Source organism: Prionailurus bengalensis, chromosome D1, assembly GCF_016509475.1.
Source record: "Prionailurus bengalensis isolate Pbe53 chromosome D1, Fcat_Pben_1.1_paternal_pri, whole genome shotgun sequence".
NCBI classification, from domain to species: Eukaryota; Metazoa; Chordata; class Mammalia; order Carnivora; family Felidae; genus Prionailurus; species Prionailurus bengalensis.
In genome coordinates, this window is record NC_057346.1 from 48656156 (window position 1) to 48682055 (window position 25900).

Consider the following 25900-nt stretch of genomic DNA (forward strand, 5'->3'; position numbering starts at 1 on the left):
CAGACCCAAAAGGAAAGATATACCTTGCAAGGCCTTTGGACTTTAGCTGCTACTTTTGTATCCCAGCAGAAGGAATCAAGCTTTTCCTTTTCCCCTGGCAACAGCCCAATCACTGAGAGACTCTCAACTCAGCCAATGAAAAGTCACTATACTCCCAGTTTACTCCAATAAGCTTTTTGTTTATAACAGCCCTTCCAAATTTCTCCTTTCCTCTACAAAAGAGTGCTTCTCTCCTTTGTTCCCCAGATTTGCCTATGGTTTTGCTATAGCTTGTTTGTTCTGAATGGCATTTCTCTTCTATTGCCACATAAACTCATTTTTTGCTGGTAAAATTACTGGCAGATTTGTTTTTAAGGTTAACATTAACTGTAGGTAACCGTGTAAAAGCTTCAGTGCTTAACAGTGAGGAGGCTGGGGGAAGTTCAAGGTTAGATGTTCTCAGGCTAGGACAGAGTCAGGGTCAAAGCCAAAGAAGAAAAACATCACGGTAAAAAGTTTAATATTGGGTGCTGGGGGGAGAAATAATGAGTAAAGTTCCAGCATAGAAGGGAAGGTTTAGGTTTAGAAAAAAATGAATGAGAAAAAACAATAAAACACGGGACTTTTCACAATAAAATAGTCAAAGTGATGTGCTAAAAGAATGAGTGGGAATTTTGAGGTACATAGAGAAAAAGTTTGGAAAATTGACTCTGTTAAGTTACTTGGGTGATCTGTGAGAGAGTCTTTAAGCAGAATTGAGCATGCTTAGCCAGTGTCGTGGAATTTTAAACAGAACCACTTCATTCAACCCTAAATTTTGTCTTTTGGACACAGGGAGAATCCAGAAAGTGAGTAAATAAAGCTTTGGCTTTTAATTAACCATGCCAACAGTGCCCAGTGAGATTAATTAGTCTTTCAAATTAAAATGAAATGTGCATTTTTGGTATTTAAGCAAAGTTATCTTTCTGGAGGGGAAGAGATGTCAAATAGTCGGTTATCTGTGTGGACCAGATTCACAGGTAAAGTTTTGTGTGTTGTTTTTTAACTGAAATGCTTGCACATTTCGAAGCTAAAATGACTTCATGGGTGGGTGTTTTCTAAAACAGGTCTTTTCTAAGCCAGGGTTCAGGATGGATTCTGTTTCCTTTAATAAAAACATGTAGTCAGAATGTACAGAATGTTTTCTGTAAAGCAGTAAACACCTTACCTAGCAGATCCTAGATAAACTCTGAAGAAACAGACTGCTTAATAATATTTAGTTGTTTGGAGAAGCCCCAAGAGTGTTCTCCTGGTAAAGTCACATAAAATAAAGTTGAACCAAGTTATCGAATGGTTATAAGACATCATGGGGATTAATTCTTTACGCCCACAACGAATATCTGGGAACATTGTAATGGTACAACTCTTTGAAACATTTGAGTTTTTATTCTGAGCTTCTCAAGCACAATGCATCAGTCTCTGCTGCGAAGAATTTTGCTTTCAGTTCCCCACCCCTCATTAACACCTGCTCTCCAGTGTAGGCAGGCAACAACGGAAAAGGGTGAACCATGATCTGTTCCTCCTCTTGCTCTACTTTATAGCATGAAGAAAAGGTTTTGTGTGGAACAAGGTTAAATTAAAAGTTTTAACAAGATTCAGACATTCCTTTTCCCATGCCTGAATGTCCTATGCTAACCTGAGGAGTTTCTTTTTTTTTTTTTTCGATATGTGAAGTTTGTTGTCAAATTGGTTTCCATACAACACCCAGTGCTCATCCCAAAAGGTGCCCTCCTCAATACCCATCACCCACCCTCCCCTCCCTCCCACCCCCCATCAACCCTCAGTTTGTCCTCAGTTTTTAAGAGTCCCTTATGCTTTGGCTCTCTTCCACTCTAACCTCTTTTTTTTTTTTTCCTTTCCCTCTCCCATGGGTTTCTGTTAAGTTTCTCAGGATCCACCTAAGAGTGAAAACATATGGTATCTGTCTTTCTCTGTATGGCTTATTTCACTTAGCATCACACTCTCCAGTTCCATCCACGTTGCTACAAAGGGCCATATTTCATTCTTTCTCATTGCCACGTAGTACTCCATTGTGTATATAAACCACAGTTTCTTTATCCATTCATCAGTTGATGGACATTTAGGCTCTTTCCATAATTTGGCTATTGTTGAGAGTGCTGCTATAAACATTGGGGTAGAAGTGCCCCTATGCATCAGTACTCCTGTATCCCTTGGGTAAATACCTAACAGTGCTATTGCTGGGTCATAGGGTAGGTCTATTTTTAATTTTTTGAGGAACCTCCACACTGTTTTCCAGAGTGGCTTCACCAATTTGCATTCCCACCAACAGTGCAAGAGGGTTCCCGTTTCTCCACATCCTCTCCAGCATCTATAGTCTCCTGATTTGTTCATTTTGGCCACTCTGACTGGCATGAGGTGATATCTGGGTGTGGCTTTGATTTGTATTTCCCTAATGAGGAGCGACGTTGAGCATCTTTTCATGTGCCTGTTGGCCATCCGGATGTCTTCTTTAGAGAAGTGTCTATTCATGTTTTCTGCCCATTTCTTCACTGGGTTATTTGTTTTTGGGTGTGGAGTTTGATGAGCTCTTTATAGATTTTGGATACTAGCCCTTTGTTTGATATGTCATTTGAAAATATCTTTTCCCATTCCGTTGGTTGCCTTTTAGTTTTGTTGGTTGTTTCCTTTGCTGTGCAGAAACTTTATCTTCATAAGGTCCCAGTAGTTCATTTTTGCTTTTAATTCCCTTGCCTTTGGGGATATGTCAAGTAAGAAGTTGCTACGGCTGAGGTCAGAGAGGTCTTATCCTGCTTTCTTAACCTGAGGAGTTTCACTTTGGTGGGGATATGCAAGAAATATGGAAAGAGGAACCCAGCTGTAGAAGATAGGTGTAATCCCGGATTTCTGTTTGCACATCACGGGTTTGTCAAACACATCGGTTTTTAATTGCCTCGGGAATTAGGTGTTTAAGTTTCACCTGTTTGTTTTCTTTACTCGCATTCAGAAACATCCACTAATTTTACTTCCCTTTGTGATTTTAATATTTACATATTTCTGTGCAGCTTTGTTTATTACTGGCACATGCATAGTCATGTTTAGTACTATTCTTAATAGCCAAACATTCCATAGTAGAGTATGTTAAGGTCAGTGTTTTTGGTGAGACCTACCAACTGTTTTCACTGTTTTATAAATGATTAGTTTGTCATTACCTGATGGTCCAGGGCCATTTCTTCATCATGGATGCTAATTTTCAAAATGATGATCAATTCTATAAATTGGTCACCTCTGTAAAATCAATGTTTTTGCTATTTGTAATGCTCTTTACTTACATCTTCATAATCCTCACTGTATTTATCTTGTTAGAAACCTTTCTGGCTTATTTTAAGTACATATGTTGAGTGTTTGCCAGGCATTTCTGTCTCAATTTCCAGCCCCAAAAGCCAGGATTTTATGAACATTGTGTAATGTAAGTTAGGGAAGCTGACTTGTTAGTCCTTTTGTCAGCCGGGAATCCAGAGGATGTGTTGGTTTGAAAGGTGTGTTCTCTGTTATTGATTTTAAATTAACCTTCAAAGCTCAGCCCAATTCCTAAACCTCTTGTTGATTCTTCTCTTCCTCTAAGTAAGTCATGTTCTCCTCTGGGCTCACATAACACTAGTGACATTATAGAACTTGTTCTAGCCAGTTAAATCATGTCAAGGTGTTTAAATATCTTTTTCTCAAGACAACCTGAGAGCTTATTGAGAGCAGAGAATTTTTATTTATCAAGCATCTTTTATGTGCTAACTACTATGGAACATGGATATACTTACTCCTTTATCACAGACGAGACCATTGTGGCTCCAGTGTATATAGTCAGTTGATGAAGGAATCAGGATGTGAAGCTGGGTCTGCTGTTGCCCCATTGCCTGCTCAGTGGTTGGCATAAACTCTGTGCAGACTCGCGACAGAGATCAGAGTTCACCTGAGGCATGTAGTGCCTCATACAATTATCCACTCCAACCAACAGTGTCCACTTTTTTATCTGTTCCTTGTTCATTAAGGCCACAAGCTTCATCTCTTAGGGAAGGCTTTCTTCCTTGTCTTATATTAATATGTTTATTCATTGTTCATTATTCATTCCTTTTTTATTTTTTTAAATTTTTTCTAATGTTTATTTATTTTTGAGAGAGACAGAGCGCAAGCAGGGGAGGCACAGAGAAAGAGAGAGACACAGAATCCGAAGCAGGCTCCAGGCTCTGAGCTGTCAGCACTGAGCCCTACATGAGGCTCAAACTCACAAACCATGAGAACATGACCAGAGCTGAAAAGGACGCTTAACTGACTGAGCCATCCAAGCACCCCTCATTCATTCCTTTAATACATAATTATTAGGTTACTATATAACTGGCCTTGTTCTATTGCATAAAATAAAATGACAAAAATCCCTGTTTTAATGGATTTTATATTTTCATCAAGGAGACTGACAATAAAAAAATAAACTACATGGGTGACATATGTTACAAGGTGATAAGTGCTAAGGAAAAATGAAAAGTAGATCAGTATAAAAAAGTGGGGTATATGGTTAGAAGACAGTATTAAATAGGAAGTGAGGTTCAAGATTCTAGAGAAATCAAGATTTGAACAAAATCCTGAAGGAAGTATATTCCAGGCAGAGGAAACAGCTAGAGCAAATGCTGTAAGGTAGGAGTATGTCCACTGTGTTGGAGAAGTATCAAGGCTACAAGTGTGTCTAGACTGGAATAAAGGAAGAGTATATTACCTAATGAGGGAATAGAATGGTCCTATAACATAGGCATCTGACCCTGCTTTAACACTGTATATGCAAGAAACACCCAGTGCCTCCGAACTGATAAGTTTGGATTGCTCAGTGGTTTTAGCCCATATTTGTCTTCATCAAGTATTCCTCCAAAAATCATTGGTACCATCTAGGCTTAGAATATTGTTTCAGCCAGGTTCAACCACACTCACTCATATGGATGTCTGTCTCTATAGTGTTTTGGTCAATTCCTTCCTTTACATTATAGTGACCACACTTGATAGAAACTGCTTATACAACTCATAGCAGGTACTCAGGAGATGTTTGTTGAATGAATGGGGACAGGTTCAATCTTATAACACAGATGGATACCCCCACCAATAAATAAATTTGTGTTCTGGTTGTAGACATAAGCTACGTATTTACTTATGTTGAATTAAATATCAAGTATATGGCTGAGTGTTGATTAAATGCTGATTACTTTTCAATGTATCCATGTTCCATCAAAGTCAGAGAAATCAAGGAAAATTTCCAATTCTGTACCCTCAGAAACATTTTCTTGTTCTTAATAAAAATAGCTTGTTTCACCTTGAGCAGAGTCACCAGTTTAAAAGAAGTATTTAAACCTAATTTCAAGGGAAAAAATATTTCCTTTTTAGCTGATATGTTTATGTCTACAGTATAGTGATTTTATTGCCTTGGTACAATCTTCAGCTTCACATGTCAACTGCATAGTTACTCCCTTTGTTGGACTTAACCTTATTTATGGTGGTAATTTGTTTCCTTAGCTTTTCTGTAACTCAGTCAGCCTGTGGCATTTACTATTATTATAGTGGATGTAAATCAGAGTCCCCAAATATATCTCAACCTTTTCTTGACAGTTTGAAATGACTTCTGTACAATTACAAATGCAGTAGATTGATCCTAGCATGCAGGTATAAAACTTTTATAAATTTATTTTTTAATTAATCTATAATAATATATAAATGCAAAATAACCGTTTTGAAAATATGAGGTGAAATGTATTTTAAATTTCATAGGAAAAGCTAATTGGGAGCATTTTACTTGCTCTTGGTCATCTTTTGCTCAAAAACAAATTCTTTAAATCTGAGGTAAATATATGTATAGATCTATGAGATGTCAAAGCATCAATAAAGAATAATTACCCACTTTAAGTAAGAAATTAGGTAATAATTATTTTAATTGCCCTATCAATTTAAATCCATTTTCCATTTATTTCAACAACTATTATAGTTAATTTAACAAAAAATTATTTCATTTCAAATGTAATTTCAGAGGTGTTACTTTATAATTTACTATGCCATTATTTCTCCATTATCTAATCATTTATGCCATTAAGAACCCTATTCAACATTTATTCAATAAAAGTGTAGTGGAAATGGAGTTTATTTAAGTAGTTTCTTTGTTGTCATATAAAGTGCCAAAAAATTTTATGATTGTTTTATTGTAAAACGGGTATGTTTCTTTTTTAAACAAGATAGCTAGGTGGATGGTTTGTTAAAAAAAAAATTCTTAAACCAAGTAAGTTATAGAAATTTCCTATGCCTTTAGTAACAAATCCTTTGATTTATATCTTTATGAGTAATTTGCGCGGTAATTATTATAATTTGAAATGTAATGAATAAATAAGCTACGAGTATTGCACTGAATTGTAGTCAATCATATTCTGAAAAGGATTTTTTTTATTTTTACACTTTAAAAAGTCTATCAGTCATTCTTTGAAAATGGCTCCATAAAGATTTTTAAAATGACTCTATTTTTATCATTCCATAGTTTAATATAAATAAAAGTTTTGTCAGCTATATTACAGTGTACATTTATCTCTCAAAATTGGAAACAGCCATGTTTAAAATGATCTGATATTCTGTAATTTGTTATAAAAATAATAGAGTCACACTATATGATCTATTTTTGCTTCTTTAGACTTTGTACAGGAATGATTAATCTTGTGTGTTACAAGTCTTACTATCAGTTAATAAGTGCTAGGAAGTATGAAAGTATGACAGGGTGGACGCAGAAGAAAATACAAAAGACAAGCATCTCATTTCTTTTTGCCTTACCTTCTCTCTGAAATTATTACATAAATATCTAATGTATCTTCCTTGTGGCTCTTGTCTCAGAATTTGTGCAATTTTCTAATAGCTGTGCTTTTAATCTTGAAATATCAAGAGTATCTAGGTCTCTACCCAGATGATTGGCAATACTTCTGTTCTCTGTGCTAGAGTAACAACAACAACAACAACAACGAAGAGCTCATAAACTCAACAGTACAGGACTGTACTTGGGCTTTGCCCAGCTCACCCAGGATTCTTCCACATCCTTTTGCCTGATCCCTATTCTGGCCAGTCACCCATTATGACCTAATTATCTAGGCAACAGCAGTTAGGTGTACAGTCTTGGAATAGAACAAAACTAATGACCACGTGGGCTTGACTAAAAAAGCTTTGCCTCCTTAGCATTAATCAATAAACTTTCAAATATTTAAAGAACAAAATCAATTGAAGTAGAATCCTTACTATCATTTATTACTGTTGTAGTAAACTGAGGATTAATTTTTTTAGACTGTTTTAATATGGCTAATCGTATTTTCTTAAAAAAAAAACGCTTTTGTTTTTTCTGTTTCTTTCCCATAGGTTTAGGCTTCAGTATTGCAGGAGGTGTGGGGAACCAACACATTCCCGGAGACAACAGCATTTATGTAACTAAAATTATAGATGGGGGAGCTGCACAGAAAGATGGAAGGTTGCAAGTGGGAGATAGACTGCTAATGGTAAGTGTGACTCATGCAAAACTATGTGTGTATTTATAAAGCTCTTGTTTCCCAATGTATGACTGTGTTAGTTCAGGCTGTCATAACAAAATACCATAGACAAGGTGACTTCCACAACAAAAAATTTATTTTACTCAGAGTTCTGGAAGCTGGGAAGTTCAAGGTCAAGGTTCTGGCCCATTCAGTTCCTGGTGAGATCTCTCTTCCTGCTTGCAGACAACCATCTTCTTGTTGCATCCTCAGATGGCCTTTCTCTGTGCTTATGCTGAGAGAGAGATCTCTCTTTCTCTTCTTACGAGGCGCCCAGTCCTATCGGGTTAGGACTACACCCTTACCTCATTTAATTAATAACCTTAATTACTGTCTAAAGACTCTATCTCCAAGTATAGTCATATTGGGGGTTAGAACTTCAACATATGAATTCGGGAGAACAGCCACATTTAATTCATAACAGTGATTGCTGGCAGAAATAGGACAGAAGGGAGAGCAGATTTTGTGGTGGGAGATTTCAATTGTATCTACTTTATTGACATTTTAAAAACAAATCTGAATTTTCACTAGTTTTTGTAGATACAGCAAGACACAGAGATTATGTTTTTTTTTTTTTCCAATGTAACCCATTAGCCAGAGAGTGTTACATTCAAACTGCTAGAGAGGTGGGCTTTACATAACAAAGGGAACTCCACTATCTGGTTTATTGTTAGATACATTTCAGTGTCTCCCTGTGGTCCCTTATTCAACAGTGTAGACAGTATAAGCAGTCCCTGATTTCCCACAATTCATTATATGACTTCTGTCTCTCATATGAGGACTTTAAGAGACAAAACAGATGAACATAAGGGAAGGGAAACAAAAATAATATAAAAATAGGGAGGGGGACAAAACAAAAGAAACTCACAAATATGGAGAACACTGAGGGTTGCTGGAGGGGTTGTGGGAGGGGGGATGGGCTAAATGGGTAAGGGGCATTAAGGAATCTACTCCTGAAATCATTGCTTCACTATATACTAATTTGGATGTAAATTTTAAAAAATAAAAAATAAAGTTAAAATATATGACTTCTGTCACATGTGTAAATGGATCCCTTCCTCCTCTCCCCTCAGACAGAATTTTTACAGCTATTTTACTTGCCAGCTGCCTACATGCTTCAGGAGCCTTGAGCAATGACTGACACTAACACATGGCTGCCCTTTCTAAGTCATAGAGTTATATGATAAATAAAAGCAAAATTAAGGCAGCATATAAGCAGTAAAAATTTGGGATTGCACTTAATAAAACTTCTTTATCTCCATTTACTGTTTTATACAAAATCTACAAGATAATCATCAAATACAGAAAATTAATAGAAGAGAGTTCTCAAGTAAGATAAGTATATTCATTTCTAGTCATATGTCTGCCCTTGTAAAACATGGCCTCTAATCACTGCAAGGAGCCGTTATCTCCAACACACATTTGGAAAAGATCAACCTATATTCTTGACAGAACTGCGGTTTCTGTGATGTGCAAGTTTTGGAGGTTGAACCTCACAGTGCATTATGCCCACTTCCCTGGGCTTTAGACAGCTTGTGTTTAGTCCCATTTGTCTAATTTCGTAGTTGTCAGTGACCTTGGTGTTGAATTTTCTGAATAAGACCTTTATAATAATCTTGATAACTAGTATTTATTTGGCATGTTCCATGTCTTTAAAAGTCATTTTTTGTAATATATGTTTATCACAGCAACCTATTCTATTTAAACAATAAGGAACTGAGGTATGGAGATGTTTCTTAACTTGTCCATGGTCACATAGTTAACAATGGACAGAACTGGATTTCAAATCCAGGCACTCTGGCTTGTCACCACTAAGCATGGGCTGTGATTTGTTTTCTAGAATTTGTCAGTCAATTCTTTCCTTCCTTTTTTTATCTTTCATTCAGTCATTCATTAATTCCTTTATTTAACAAGTAATATGTTGAATACTTTACCACGTCCCAGGCAATAGCCACTACATAGGAAGGAACATAGGAAGGAGAAAATGTATGGGCAAAGTGGATAGGCAAAAAATGTGGCATTAATGACTTCAAAGTTGCAACTAGGAGTTTTGGCTTCTTTACCACCTGGTCGCTATCATTTTCTTTTTTTTAAACCTTTTTGTTGCTGTTGTTGTATGGCTGACATATAAAAAGCTTTACATACTTACTGTATACAGGTCCATGAATTTGGGTGTTAATTATATACCCAAGAAACCATCATCATTATCAAGGCCATAAATATATTCACCATTTCTCAAAGCTTTTTTTCACTCCTACTATTATTCTTTTGTGCTTGTATGTGGTGAGAACAATTAATGTAAGATCTACCCTCTTGGGAAATTTTAAGTATGGAATACATTATTGTTTAGCAGTAGCCACTATGCTGTACAGTAGAACTACTATTTTTATTCTTGAGACATTCTGCATTTTTTGGTTTGCTGGTTGTTAGTTGTTTTTATTTGTTTTATTTTATTCTTGTTTTTGCCTTTAATGTAAAAGTTTTTTTTTATGATGTTATATCTTCTGAACCAGAAAAGTATTTTCGAGGTATAAGACCTAACAACTTCTCTCAAGAATATGAACTTTATTGTTTATTGACTCATGAATAAAATAAGCCACGATATCCATCTTTTATACAGCACTAACTTTGAGAAATGGAGAGAACAGTTTCATTCTAAATTAATGACTCATTAATGACACATTTGACCTTAGACTCATTATTCTGTAAGAGTTTGGTTGTAGACAACTCTTTCGGTATTTCTTCAGCTGCTGCTATGATAATATCATGCTAGATGCTGTGTGCTGATTTCCTGAAGTTCTGTTTAAATGTCTTTAAAATTCTTAAAAAACAAAAAAACCCTCAAAGTCTAAATAATTCTGACAAAGGATTTTCCAGGCACCATGCTATTTTTCCATTACCATTTTCTTGATATTCATCATACATGTAATGATTTCAAAAATAGCTGAGACATAATCTTTAACTATTTTGAGTTTTAAAGCATATTTTTTTAAAAAAATGAACTTTCAACAATAATAGGCCTCTCCTCTCTTATGTAAGGAAAACATAATTAGTACTTCCAAGGCAACTGCAAAACGGAATCTAGAAATGAAAGAAAATGATTCATTTTGTAATATTCTGAAAGAAAAATAATGCTGAGGAAAAGAATAAAAAAAAATCCCAGAAGTGCTCCCAAAGGACCAATTATCTTGCTTCAACCCAAAAATATTTATTAATGCTCTCCTTCTGTCAATCCTTTCCACCACCTTTTCTCTTTATTACCTACATTCGTATCATCTTTACCTTTGTCCTTTTCCACTCTCCTCCCCCAAAGGAAGTACAAATAATTTGGATTCCATGATTTACCAGCTGTACCACACTCTGTATATTTTTCTATAAATAGATATTCTTTGTAAAGCAATTTGCACCACTCCCTCCTCTCACTTCTTAGGAAAACTTCCCCTGTATGTTATTCATTCATAGTTCTGTAAGCAAACTGGTCTAAAGTAAAATTCCATGAATTTCCTCATACCATCAATGATGGGTACTTTTTTCCCCCTTAAGTACTTCATATATGTCAGAATTGAAAAGTGTTTGTCTTAGATGTTATCTTATTCCAACTCATTTGGTACATCAGAAGCTACAAAATGGAGATGCGAAGTAGTCCCTCACCTCTGCTAGAACAGATGAAGAGTTGAGAACTTAATGCTTTTTGGAAGCTATCCATTAAATACCTACCAGCCATCATTAGATTTTCTTTTCTTAAAATTATATCAAAATACATTTCTCCGTGCATTTCTTGTTTTATTCATAGCTCTGTCCCTTGGAGACAGAAAGGTAAAGACGAATTCCTCTTCTGTATTTGTTTGAAAAGTTAGGTCTTGCCACTTCTCCCTCACTCAGTCTTTTAAGATGCTTTACACAGTTTCTCTCACTTTGCACTAAATTTTACCACATATCCATTTATCTTCAATAAATAGATTACCCTTTTAACAAAACTTTTAATTCCTCAGAATGTTATCGCCCCACTTTGAAAACCACAGACAATATTGTAGCATCTGACCTTTGTTTTTTAATTATTTTTTTAATGTTCATTTATTTTTGTGAGGGAGACAGAGTGTAAGCGGGGGAGGGGCAGAAAGAGGGAGACACAGAACCAGAAGGAGGCTTCAGGCTCTGAGCTATCAGCCCAGAGCTTGACATGGGGTTTGAACCCAGGAATCACAAGATCATGACCTGAGCCAAAGTTGATCTCCTGAGCCACCCAGGTGTCCCTGTCGCATCTGACCTTTACATTTATTCTACTATAAAGAAAAAATTACCCTGCTTATCACCTTTGCAATAAGACTTTTAGTGTTTCAAGTAAGATGACTTTTTATTTTTTGAGTGCAAGTGAGGGAGAGGCAGAGAGAAAAGAGGGAGAAAGAGAAGTGGAGCTCACCCAAAGTGGGCCTCGAGCTCACCTGAAGGGGGGCCCAAACTCACAAACTGTGAGATCATGACCTGAGCCAAAGCCACATGCTTAACTGACTGAGCCACCCAAGCACCCAAGTACCCAAGTAAAATGACTTTTTTTAATGTCAGGCCTCTGATGTTTCATGGGACACCCGGAATGGTGTATGTTCCCTTTATCAAAATAATATATTTTTTTAAATTCCCTTGCTGCTTGGCCCTTATCATTCACTAGATTTTGTTTTTTATTTTGTTAAATGACAATGACATCTGATTTTTACTGATTGTACCTGTAGTTTGGTGTTGTAATTGTAGACTAAATAGATTAGCTGTTGGCCTTTATTTCTTGGAACGGATGGTCAGAGATTAACAGTATTGATAATTTTTAAATTCATTCACATGTTTATGCACACTGGTGTTTATTAAGCTCTATCAATATGATGCATAGGGCCACATTTATTACAGAAATGTGATCATCTTCATTGTTTTTCTACACGATACCAGAAACTTCGAATCCAGGGTCATCTGACTCTTCTTTACAGGTATAACGTGAGCTGTTAATTGTCAAAACCCTCATCACACAGTGATTGAAACTTTATATATAGTCTTAGTCACTTGTTTCCATAACCTTTGCTTGACATACAAAGAAAAAAAAGTTGTCAGTCAGAGAACTTTTACTTTATTTGCAGAGAATAAGTCTATGTTTTCTTTCCTTAAAGGGAAGCTGTAGACAAGGCGAAAGTAACAGAGGCACTGAAGTCAAGTGGAAAGACAGTGGACTCAGAGACAGGATAATTGAATTCAAGTCCCAGGCAGCTAGAATTAACTGACCCAATTGACCTTGGACAAGTCACATACATCTTTGCGCTTCTGTTTTGGCCTCTATACCATGGCAGCAGTGCCTTGGATCAGTGTTTCCTAATGTCTTTTAAATACTGATCTCATTACCATGTCCCACAAAAAGGATCAGTGGTCACATAAGTTTGGGGAATTCTACAACCTGTATCTCACCTCTCTTACATATTCTCAATGAACTTAAGTACATTGAAAGGTTGGTGAAGTCCTATAGTCAAGGAACTAACTTCACTTGAACACTATAATTTTCCAACCTATTTTATTAGGGAACCCTTTTCTTAAAATGAAGTTCATGGAACACTTAGAACTAGTAGTGTTCAATAGAGTACACTCTGGATGTGCTGTGTGTGAGCACATCTTATTCTTATTTCAAAATAATATCCTATGTAAGGACATTGAGTGAATTTAGAGAATGTGAGTGGAAACAATACAATTTTCTGAACGATTTAATTATTCTTTTTGGTGATTCACAAAATCACCTAGTTTCACCCAAATATTAACAAGAAAATCATCCTGAAGACAATGCAAATATGTAGAATTTTTATTTATTTATTTTTTTAGAGAGAGAGATCACTAATGGAGATGGGCAGAGAGAGAGACAGAGAGAGAGAGAGAGAGAGAGAGAGAGAGAGAGAGAGAGAATCCCCAGCAGGGTCCATGCTCAGTTCAGAGTCTGAGGTAGGGCTTAATCCCATGATCCTAGGATCATTACCTGAGCCGAACTCAAGATTTGGGCGCTCACTCAACGAACTGAGCCACCCAGATGCCGCAATATGTAGAAATTTCTGAATAATGAACAGGATTTTAAAACACTTTCATTTGTAAGATGAACCTTAGATAAGAACAAAGGCCTGTAACAGTCTCTCCATGTGGCTCTTTCCTGCCACCGGCACACGAAAGAGCCTTTCACCTGCAGCACCCACACAGCCCTCCCTCTAACACCTAAGAGATGGATAGGGCAGTCATTTCTGTTATTCTTATTTTCCAGAAGAGAAATTTGGAGCTCATAAATGACAATGGGATTCCCAATATGACATAACTAATAAATTGGGAAATCAGATTCAGACCTAGATTTCAATGTCCCAAAGCCACATTCCTTCCAAAAGTTTAGTCAGCCCTTCTGGCTTTTAATCTTGCTTTCATATTTGAATCTCATGCTAAGATCACTATGGAGGCCCAGGCCTCAGTCAACCCTGCATAATCAAATCAGAATCTCTGAGGTAGGCGCTGTACTTCATTTTATTTTATTTTTTAAGTTTTCCCTGTGATTCCAGGGTATAGCCAGGTCAAGTACCACAGTCCTTCCTTGATCCTCTTCACATTCTAGCCTGCTCTGCTGCTGTTCCAGTGCTTCTCCCGAGGGTGACTTTGGTGGTAACACTCATTCTGTCAAGCTGGTAGGTACAGCATCATTTAGAATTTTCCAGCAATGGACTAAAAGGCATTTAGAAATAGTTCACACTTCAAATTTTGTCCTCTGCAGTTAGGGTACTTTCTGAAACACCAGGAGAAACAATCTGGAGAATTATTTCTTGGACTGTGTTCTAACTTTTCTCAAATGTAATAAAGTAACAATTCACTGCAAATGTAGTGACCTATTTTACGTAAGTATTAAAGCCATTATATTATTTTTTATTTATTTTGCTTATATTTGGTTTAATAACTGTTTATAGAATTTGCTCTCTAGGTAACATATATTGGTACCTACTACAGAGCAATAGTTTTAAAATTATTTTAATAGCACATTCCATCAGTAAAACACAAAAAGTTGCCTCTAATATATGTATATTTCTCTACTTTAAATTGCACACATATATCACACTGCTAATACATGATGCACATTTTAAAATGTACATAAAAATAGAAAGATGAAAATCAGTGTGATAAATATTAATAGAAGTTCAGATACTTCTTCATGTATCCAGTGGGTTGCCTTGGGGTTCATATCATACTGTTCATTTTGGTGATTACTGCTGTAGAGGAAGCTGGAGTCAGTCAAAACATCATTGTTGCTTCTTCTGTCTATATACGGAATAAAAAGTTAAGAAATGCATCAACAATTATGGAGGAGGAAGAAATTAACACTGCTGGAGCTTGTGTCCCTTATAATGTTGTGATGTGACCCAGTGTTCACATTCTGTACCGGCTTTCATCCTTATGTCTCATACCTGCCACAGAGTGAGTGTCCCATAAATATGTGCTGTTTGTTGAATGACCTTCTTTTCTTACCCTTTCCTCTCTGACTCAACACAAATGTAAAATAGAAACTTGGGGTGCCTGGGGTCAGTTAAGTGTCTGACTCTTGTTCTCAGCTCGGGTCCTGACCTCAGGGTTGTCGGTGCAGGTCCTGACTTGGGCTCCATGCTGGGCATAGAGCCTACTTCAAAAATAAATAAATAAAACTCAATATGAATGCTTCATTCTTCCTATAAAATAGGCAATTGTGATAGCTCTTCCTTTCGAATACCACATTGTTATTTTTAACTTAGCTAATTGTTTCAACATTTATTAAGTGCCCATTATTTATAATGCATCAGTTGGGGAGTACAAAGACAAAAACACTCGAATTAGAGAGATGGGGGATAAGCAAAATCTGTGAAGGAGAGTGGGAGATACAGGCTTCCATTATGGAGTGAATAGGTTAGGGGAATAAAAGGTATACCATAGAGAATATAGTCAATGATACTGTAATTGTGTTGCAGTAAGTGTGTTGCATGGTGACAGATGGTACCTACACTTGTGGTGAGCAAAGCATAGTGTAGAAACCTGTTGAATCACTATGTTGTACACCTGAAACTGCTGTCACATTGTGTAACAAATAATAAGAAGAAGAAGAACAAGCTAATCATTGCCCTTGAGAAGATTAGTCTTAAGCAGGGAAGAGGCATTGCAAAAGTAAGTGTTGTAGAAGGTAGGGGGTGATGATTTTCACACAAGGAGCCCTGAACACAAAGAAACTATTTTCAGCAGCAGGGTTAGCAAAAGCACTGTGTATGATTGTGATGTTTGATGATTGTATACTGCTTTATCTTACACAGTGTATTTTCCCAATCATAGTATCCCTTCTTTCTCCAAAATGCAAGTAAATCAACAAATGAATTAGTATTATCCCCATTTTGCATATAAGAAAATGAAGGCTCAAGAAATATGTTAACTGACCAAAATTCATGCATCTAGGGATTAAAACTAAATGTTATGCTACATTTAAAATTCACTCTCATTATGCCAAATTACCTTCATTTCTAGAAACCTCTAGGTTTAAAATATGGCTATTCTTAAATTAAGTCATTTCAATTCACTGGGCATGAGAAACCAACTTCCTTCTTTTCTATTCCAATTTGTTTTAACACTCATGAGATCTTGTTATGTGTGCTTCATAATGAAACCACTGTACTTTGTTTCTGTTCTTATTTGAAGCTTTTTTTGTTGTTCACTGAAAATATAGAGTTAATTTGGGGCGCCTGGGTGGCTCAGTAGGTTAAGAGTTCGACTTCAGCTCAGGGCATGATCTCGTGGTTAATGAGTTTGAGCCCCACATCAGGCTCTGTGCCGGCAGCTTGAAGCCTGGAGCCTTCTCTCTCTCTGCCCCTCCCCTACTCACACTCTGTCTATTTCTCAAAAATAAAATTAAAACATAAATAAATAAATAAATAAATAAATAAATAAATAAAGAGTTAATTTGATTCGAACCAAAACTAATGCATGATCTTACTGAAAAGATGAAAAAATATGAAAATATTTTCCAAAGATAGCTATTATTGTTTCCTATTTATTCATAGTACTATTTTTAAAATAAATTTTATTATAGCAGTGAATTGCAATGTACTACAGAGATTTTAGTCTTTATGCATATTTATTTTCATATTGTTGACATTAGCACATTAGATTAGTCTCCTTTTTAAATTTAGTTTTTATCTTTTTAATTTTATTAAGTTGTTTTTATTTTAATTCCAGTATAGTTAACATACAGCATTGGTTTCAGATGTACAATATTGTGATTCAACAATTCAACCCATTACTCATTGCTCCTTTCAATGTCTCTCTTATCTAATGACCAGCAATTTTGTCCCCTTTTTCAAAAGTGAACTTTGGAGTTTGTGATTTTTTTTTTTACAGTGTTTCTAGAGTTCCGACATTTCCTTGTACTTTGTTTATGATAATGTGTGGATCCACCTCCTACTTCCTCCTAGGAACACCATGCTGGTATTCCTGAATAAATATGGAAAAGTCAGCATCCCACCGTCTGTACATTGCCCATTCCTCTTTGTGACCCCTTTCCTGCCCCACACCTCCTACCTTTGTACCATCACATACCTATGTTTGATTCCTGCAACACTGACCATGCTCTCTTGCAAGTTTTTTGTCACCTCTTTCTTTAGCTAGTTTGCCCTCCTTTTTCTCTGCATCGTGGTCATATTGAGTCCTCCCTTTTCTTTTAGAGGAAGTGAGTCCTCTCACCTCCAGCCTCTCTGCTTGGTCTCAGTCCTTATCCTGTTGCATACATACAGCCAGGCTGTACACATGTCCCTTTCTGTCTAGTGTACCCACAGAAACACTGCATTCAAATGCACATTTTTTTTTCTGAAATCAGGCCAGTTGTTCAGTGTTCACCATTATAAGCAGATACTTGATGCAAAAGAAAAAAAGAAAAAAGACAATAAAAAACAATGACAGGAGCAACTAGCCAATCAGTATAATGTCCCTTCTCTGAGTACAATCAGCTCCAGCTGTAGGCCCTTTATCTTGAGAGTTCATAGGATAATGCACACACATAATTAACCCAAATAAACCCACTTTCATGAAAAACATTTTGAAGACTTCAGCACAAAAGAGCACTTTTTGGTCCAGATCCTGTACTATTCTGAATTTTTAAAAAGACCGCACAGAGGCCTCATCAGCAGTCCCCTAATTAAACTCATCAGTTCACAGATGTTTACAGGAAAATGCTCAGCAAAAATTTCAACCAAGAGTTCCTGTTTCCTGGGAAGAGAGATGTATGATGACAATAGTAATAGTAATAGAAATAATAGCTAACATTAATAAGCATTTTAATGTTCCTACCATTTTACATAGGTCAATACATTTAAATAAATAACCCTTTGAGGCAACAGTTATGATCATACCTATTTTATAGATGTCAAAAACTAAGGCTAATAAGGTTAAGTAACTTGTCCAAAGTCACACAGCCAGTAAAAGCCAGGACCAGGACTCAGATCCTGGTCTGCATGACTCAAATGCATATGCTCTTAACCACTGTGTTCTGTTGCCAGGATCATACCACCTGTTCCATGACTAAAATCTGTGTAAATGTTCCAACTCTTTATAGTCACCAAATAGTGAGTCTAAAATCCCACTATTGTAAACCACTATTATCCCCACTTCTCACCTCCACCCTTTGCTCAACTTCTACCTTCTGGCGTAAAGACTACTCTGGTGGTCTAAGAGTCTACATGCAAAGTCATTCTCAGTAAACATGCTTGAAGTTTGAACTGTGTCTTACTAGAATATGAGATTCTAGGTAGCTGGGGACCTTATCTATCTGGGAGAGTAATAGCGATGAATGGTTAAAAGCCTGGCCTCTGGATCCAAACTGCTTGGCTTTTAATCTGCTTCTACCACTATCTACCATGATCTAATTGGTCATTAGATCAATGGCTTTGGCCCAAGTTTCTTAACCTCTTGGATACATGCTTTTTTAATCTGTAAAATGAAAAGAAATTATAATAGCTACCACACAGGTTGTTGTGAGGTTTGATTGTATTCATATGTGTAAATAATTTGGAATAGTGCCTCATGTTTAATACAGAGTATATAAGTGCTATGATTAGGATTTTCATTCTTAATATTCATTACTACATCTCTAATGTGTAGAACCATGACTTACATATTATAGGTATGCATTTGACCAATGGATGAAAAAGGGCTAGACAAGTAGAAATACAAAAGGATTTAAGAGAATGTCATTTGTCTAGAAGTGAACTATAGGAACCAGTGAAAAAGCTTATAGCTTAATGGTGAATTCATGGTTAGTATTCATACACATCAATCAAGTTCAGTTCCCTCCAGTCCTGGGGTCCCTGATGGGCTACACCATCAAGAATTTATTGGCATATAGAATTTACAACAACATGGATAGAACTAGAGGCTAAGTGATATAACCAGTCAGAGAAAGACAAATGTCATATGATTTTACTCATATGCGGAATTTAAGATACAAAACAGATGAAACAAGGGAAGGGAAGTGAAAATAATATAAAAACAGAGAGGGAGATAAACCAGAAAAGACTTTTAAATATAGAGAACAAACTGAAGGTTGCTGGAGGGGTGTTGGTTGGAGGGATTGGCTAAATGGGGAAGGGGCATTAAGGACAACCCTTGTTGGGATGAGCACTGAGTGTTATATGTAAATGATGAATCACTAAATTGTATTCCCGAAATCGTTATTACACTACATGTTAACTACCTTGGATTTAAATTAAAAAAAAAAAGAATTGGCACATTGAATTTATATGACAACATAAGGCAAAAAGAAAACAAATGCAATATTGTAAGGCATTCTATGACTAACATGCTAATTAAATAGTACAGAGAATATGTAAGGGATCCAATCTAATGTTCCTTGGCATTTTTATTTTAATCTGCATCATTTCAGCAGAAATTAACTAATCTCTTGATTAAAAAATAGTAGCCAAATAAGATATTTAAATACTAGGTATTTAAAATATTTCATAAATATTTTTACACCATTTAAGAGAAGTGCTGCAGAGATCCACTGTAATGAATGTTATGTTAATATAATATTATATAATGTAATGAAACTATATGAATATTACAGTTTGGTCCAACAATTCCACTTGTATGATTTATCCTGAATAAATCATCAATGTTGTGCACAAAAATAGAAAAAAAAAGTTTTACTGCAACATTATTTATAGTAGAAAAAGATTAGAAGCAAACTGAACATGTTTTAGTAAGATTGGTTAAAGCATTATGTTACCGCTATACAACACAATGCTGTATAGAAAACAAAGTCATGTTGTAGAAGTACATCTATAATATGGACCAGTGGTCAGTCTGTATTTAAAAAGCAGGTTCCAAAACAATATGTACATTATGGTCACAATTATTTAAAGAAACATACCCCAAATAAGGAGACTTTAGTTAATTGTTACTTTTTTTAATAACACAATAAGTATGTATTACTTTTGTAATTGGAAAAACTATAGCATAAGAAGAGAGACATTTGACTCCTCTTTTCTTTTCTCTATATATAGTATTCTTATTTCCATTATGATACATTCCTTTCTCATAGAAAAAGACAGAAGCAACTTCGATTTTTTTTTTTTTTGACATCAACAAATGTACCTTATCTGCTTTGGCTAATGCCACTAATCCATCTTTTCTATCAAATTTTAACGTAGATACTGTCTTATAATGATTGCAATTTAATCTTTAAATAAGGTCATAACTCTACGTATCATTTTGCCTAACTATTTCTTTTCACCTGCATAGGTTTGACTCTACTATTGAATATTATTTTCCTTTCAGGTGAACAACTACAGTTTAGAAGAAGTGACTCATGAAGAGGCGGTAGCAATATTGAAGAACACATCTGATGTCGTTTACCTAAAAGTTGGCAAACCCACCACCATTTATATGACTGATCCTTATGGTCCACCTGACATTACTCACTGTAAGCACCACACTCACTGTCACCTTTGCCAAGTTTATAAAATTAAAATTCTGCAAAACTTGGCCAATTCCTCTGGTTGCATCTTCACTCTTGTTTAGCTTGTGGAAATAGTTCTGAGGGATGCTGTGTTTTACTCCCTGGGTTGCCTTACAAGGCCTTAACTAGTGTTTTGAAGGTAGGACTCCCTAGTGGGTTAGGAAGCCCACCATTTAAGAAAGGCTTATGGTATATGTGGTGGACAGTGTGATAACAATAGTAACAACACATTTTTAAAGGTTATTTCTCAAGGCCCTAAAGCATGATAGCTCTCAGGCCATAGCATTCCCCCTTCCTAGTTGAAATCTATAAAGTAGCAAAGCAGGAAAGAGAGACTGGCAAAATAGACACGAGATAGCACTGTGCTCCTTCCTGGGGAGAGGATCTTGCACTTGAATGGTGGAATTATGACCCTCTGTCAACATCATCATGGCTCTTACCTTTACCTGAATATATTACATTGGCAGGGAAGCCAGGGAAAACTCTTAGTCACTCTGGCAGTAGAGATGGATTGTGGGTGGGGTTTTCTAGGGCAACAACTCACTATGAGATGCTGTGTTGAATCCTAATAAAGTCCACTGCTACATAAGCCCCAAGTTTTCTTCACTTCTTAATATGTCAGTTAGAACCTTATCTAAGGTGCTGTCTTTGGAGACTAGATTTAGAAGCAGTTTATTTTTTTGATGTGAGTCTAAGAAACGGTTTTATCAACGTCAGTAAGCTTGCTCATTCTGGAATGTTGAGAAACCAGTCGTGAGATTTGGAAGCACAGAATATCTTCAGGACCTGGCATTAATTAGTACTATGGTCTTAGCAACTCATTTAACCTCTCTTAGATTTATATGTTTCTCTTGAGAGAAATTTAAAGGCTGAATAATTTTGTTACCTGCCCATTATGTTAGCTGTTGCTTTTCTTAACAATGATTCGAAAATGACTTACCCCCAAATATGTCTTTTTCTCAAGCATGCAATAAACTGAGATCAGCCTTACCTTAGGATATGAAAGAATTTTAACTTTCAAAGGTTTTCAAACTGGATGAATTTAGAAAACTCAGCCTTGAGACTTTGAGCTGCTTCATTAAGGGAATGTAAAGTCAATGTGAAAGAGGTGAAAGCGATAAAACAAAACTTTGCTATTCAATTTAAAAAAATAAATATATTGAGTAACTTTAATAGTGTAAGACACCTTGCAATGTAATATGTGGGATACAAAGGAGATGCAATCATGGCCTTCATTGGAAGGATGGCTAATTCAAACATATGAAGAGTAGATATATTTGGCAATATAAGAGGGATGTACATGCCATATGAATGGTAAAAATAAAGGACTTTGGGTCCTCAAAGGAAGAGGATATCACCTGTCTTTGGAAGGATCATAAAATGCTTTATGCAAAGAGTGGCATTTAAATTGTATCTTAAAGAATGGATTAAATTTCAAAATCAGAGATGTGTTAGGAGACAGAAATTGTGGATTACTGATAAAAGTACATATGTTGTAAAAACTAGCCTTTGTTTGAGAACTGTAGGATATGTGTAAGTGGGATATTAAAATGGATCAATCTTGTAAGACTGACAAAAGCAAGCATTTATATTTAATACAATAGTGGCAATGGAGAGTACTTAAACATTATCAGAGCTGTGTTTCTAAATGTATAAAATGGATTTCTAGAGAGGAATGGGAGGCAAAAGACCCATCCAGAAGGGGTTTTCAGTCATTCAGAAGGGAAATGAATTACTGTGGAAGAATAGAAAATAAAGGCCAGAGTTCTTGGCTTTTCTGGGATGGGAGCACAGCATATCTGAGAATTAAGGTCTTATGCAAGAACTTCCTGTGAGGAGCCTTCTAGATTTGATGATTGGGTATTAATTATGTGAAAAGAATGCTCTGCAGTTAGAAAGCTAACATTTTTATTTCAATAGAAAATTAATCATCCTTATGAAAATGTGTGTTCTGGCTCTCTCCTCCAATTCTTCTCTTCACCTAAAATTATATGAACTGGGTTTATAGAAATGAATGTTATTACATCTTTCCAGTCTTAAAGGTCACCATGGGCTTGTGCATATTAAATGCAAACAAACAGTAACTCCTCCCTCTTGGGAGACAAGAAAATTCTCTGCATGTAGCAAAATTTTCCTATTTTTAGCAGAACTGTAGCATGACACATTGAATCACCCACATAACAGGTTTTTTCTCTTTTATTTTTTTTCACCCCTTAGCTTATTCTCCACCGATGGAAAACCATCTACTTTCTGGCAACAATGGAACTTTAGAATATAAAACTTCCCTGCCGCCCATCTCTCCAGGAAGGTACTCACCGATTCCAAAGCACATGCTTGTTGAAGATGATTACACCAGGTCAGATATGCTTATTGGTTAATTGGGTTTGTGATCATTACCATAAAGAAAACTGCATTTGCCTAACATGTCAGCCATAGCTTTGGGGGCTAAGTAAATTTTCTGAGCACTATTCAACCGTATTATAGACTTGTCTCCAGTGGAAATGTGCAAATTCTTGTAAACATTTGACATTGTCCTCCAATAGGAATCAAAATTACTAGTTCTTTGTAAGAATTAGTTATATACACTTATTCATCACTTTGCAATTTATTAACATTGTGACACATGATGTCATTTCAGCTTGACAGCCATTTTGTAAGATAAGTATTGTTACTTGAGAAAAGGTGTTGTTGCAGTTCAAAAAAAAAAGGAAACTTGGTCTTTTAACTCTAAATTCCATGTTTTTGATGCCACTGGATACTCACATTTCAGTGGAATTGGAAAGAGAGTCAACCTTTCCTTTAGTGCAATAGCCACACATAGAAAGAAAAGGAGCAAAGTCACCCGCAAGTCCCTAAAGCATAAGAGCTCTCAGAGCTATCAGCAATGCTGTTAGGCATTGCTAATGCCATGGGATAAAACTAAGTTTAGGCAGCATGCCTCTGGAAAAGTTGGGTGTGACAGTTCACAGAGTAGACCAACTTGGTTGACTTAATTGTCATCTTTAACTATTCAATAAATATTAGATAATTAATAGGTCACCAAATGAATAAGTAGGTAAATAGTAATAAATGTACATTTTTTTATCTTTAAATGTTTTTATTCCAAAGTAATATATGCTCATTGCATTTGGTAAAGTAATGCAAAAATGTTCAAGAAAAAAACTCTCTCCCAAATTCCTGCCACAGCAACCATCTTGAGGTTCCCAATGTAACATCCTGGCCTGAACCTTTCATACCTTCTGCACATTCATAAAAACCTATACAAATTCAGAGTCAGATATAGATGGGGCTTGACATTGTTTTTATAAAGTAAATTCGTATTTTAGAAATTGCTCTGCAACTTGCTTTTCTCACTCAATAATACTTTTACCCAAAATGAGATTACATATAAATATGTACACACTTTTTTTCTGAAAGTATTTGTGTATAAAAATGACAGAGACGGACCCTTTTGGTTTAATATCCTGCCTGTCTAATGAAGCCATTTATCAGCCTTTAAAAAAATAGAGACTTCCTGCTGCTTAACTTTCCTCACCGGTACCCGTGCATGCTTGGATTTTTTCATTCCTTTGCTATTTCTTTTTAAATGATTAAGCATTTTCCATTTATTTTGCAATTTCAGGTTTGCTGAAGTAGCTTGTTACATCTTTAGCCAAGGAATGGAATGTTTAGATGATGCAAATGTGCATCTGTGGTATAAATCAAATATAAACTTCTTCCTATGCTGAAACATCTAATCTCTGTGCTCTTAATTAAAATGAGGGCTGCAGCAAAGATAATCCTCATGGCTCTCTAAAGAATTGTGTAAATATAGGCACCTTTATTCACCAGAGCAATGATCTATTTGCTTTCATTCTATCACTAATATTTGATATGATTTTAATTGGAAAATGTCGTTTTATCTTGCGAGACCCCATACGGAATTAAAATTGATTAAATCCCCTTCATAATCCAGGCCCTTTGCTAGCTGTTTTACATATGCTACTCATTTAATTCTCCCCAAAACACAGAGAGAAGGTCTTTCACCCTCATTTTATAGATGTAGAAGTTGTAGTTTAAAGATGTTAAAGAACTTTCTTATATAGTCACACAGCTTTTAGGTAGAAAAACTGAGTGCCCTGCCAGCTACAAAATCCTGACCAGGAAGAAATATTTTAATTTCCTCCTTATTTTGAAAATGAAAACCAATTTGAATAAAACCGTTCATCATAGAAACATGTAGCTCTAAAGGAACCCAAGAGTTTCGGTAAGTTCTAAAGGCAACTAGATCAGAGTTGAGACCCATATCTACCACTGTTGAACTATGTGACTGCCAGAAAATTATTCAACCACTGAAAGACTGTATCTTCATCTGTATAATGGGAATAGTAATCAAATTTTTCTCAACAGACTGTGGTAATGATTTAATCACTTAATGCATGCAAAGAACTTATAACAGGGCCTGACACATCATGAATATTAAATGAATATTGTCTATTTACAGTAACTCTACTTGTTACAATTCTTACCCTACCTAACATGCTGCATGGAATGTTTTTACTGATGGCATCATAGGAATAGAGTCCACCTCTTCCTATAGTGTTATGCCTTAGTATTGTAGTTCTTGTCCCATCTCTTCCTTTATGCCTTGGCAGGACAATCTCACTAATAACTCTGCATAGAATCATCCAAATGACTGGTACCTGGCAAACTTGTGAAGTAAATTATATCAGTTTACACACACACATGCACATATAACCCTCCTCCACTCTCCCCATTGCTTTGACCTCTCACAAGGGCCTGTGCTAGAGACACTACCATAGATCTCAGAGGTATTTGCTCAAAGGCAAATTCATTGCCTTGTTCATAAATATTTATTGGATACTTCCTACCAGACAGTAGGCACTATACTAGGAATGCAAAATTGAGTAAAAAACAGCATCTCCAAGAAATCTCAAATTGTTACGAAAATAGAGGTAAACCAGTGGATCCCTCAATGCCTATTCCCTGATTATGCAGACCCTCTTTGTGAAAGTGCCCATAAAGCCTAATTTATTATTTTTTATTTAAATTCTGAGATTATGTGCCTTGGTATCAAAATGTCATATTTTTTGTGGTAGTAAATGGCAGATATTACTTTACCATTTCCTTACTTAGAAAACGAAATGTGCACAACCTTGTATCAGTTCTCATTTTTTAAAAGAAAAAGGTCTGTAGGGGCGCCTGGGTGGCGCAGTCGGTTAAGTATCCGACTTCAGCCAGGTCACGATCTCGCGGTCCATGAGTTCGAGCCCCGCGTCGGGCTCTGGGCTCATGGCTCAGAGCCTGGAGCCTGTTTCCGATTCTG

The 25900-nt window shown here is 36.0% G+C and overlaps 1 protein-coding gene across 20 annotated transcripts in view; it reads left to right on the top strand.

Moving 5' to 3' along the window:
* DLG2 (discs large MAGUK scaffold protein 2) overlaps positions 1-25900 on the top strand; it is a 2073554-nt gene that overhangs the window by 1574700 nt on the left and 472954 nt on the right. For all 20 annotated transcript variants that reach the window (XM_043580064.1, XM_043580065.1, XM_043580066.1 and 17 more), the window contains 3 exons: positions 7393-7529; positions 20394-20538; positions 22792-22930. In XM_043580064.1, coding sequence (XP_043435999.1) covers positions 7393-7529; positions 20394-20538; positions 22792-22930 — 421 coding nt within the window. The remainder of the gene's footprint in view (positions 1-7392; positions 7530-20393; positions 20539-22791; positions 22931-25900) is intronic.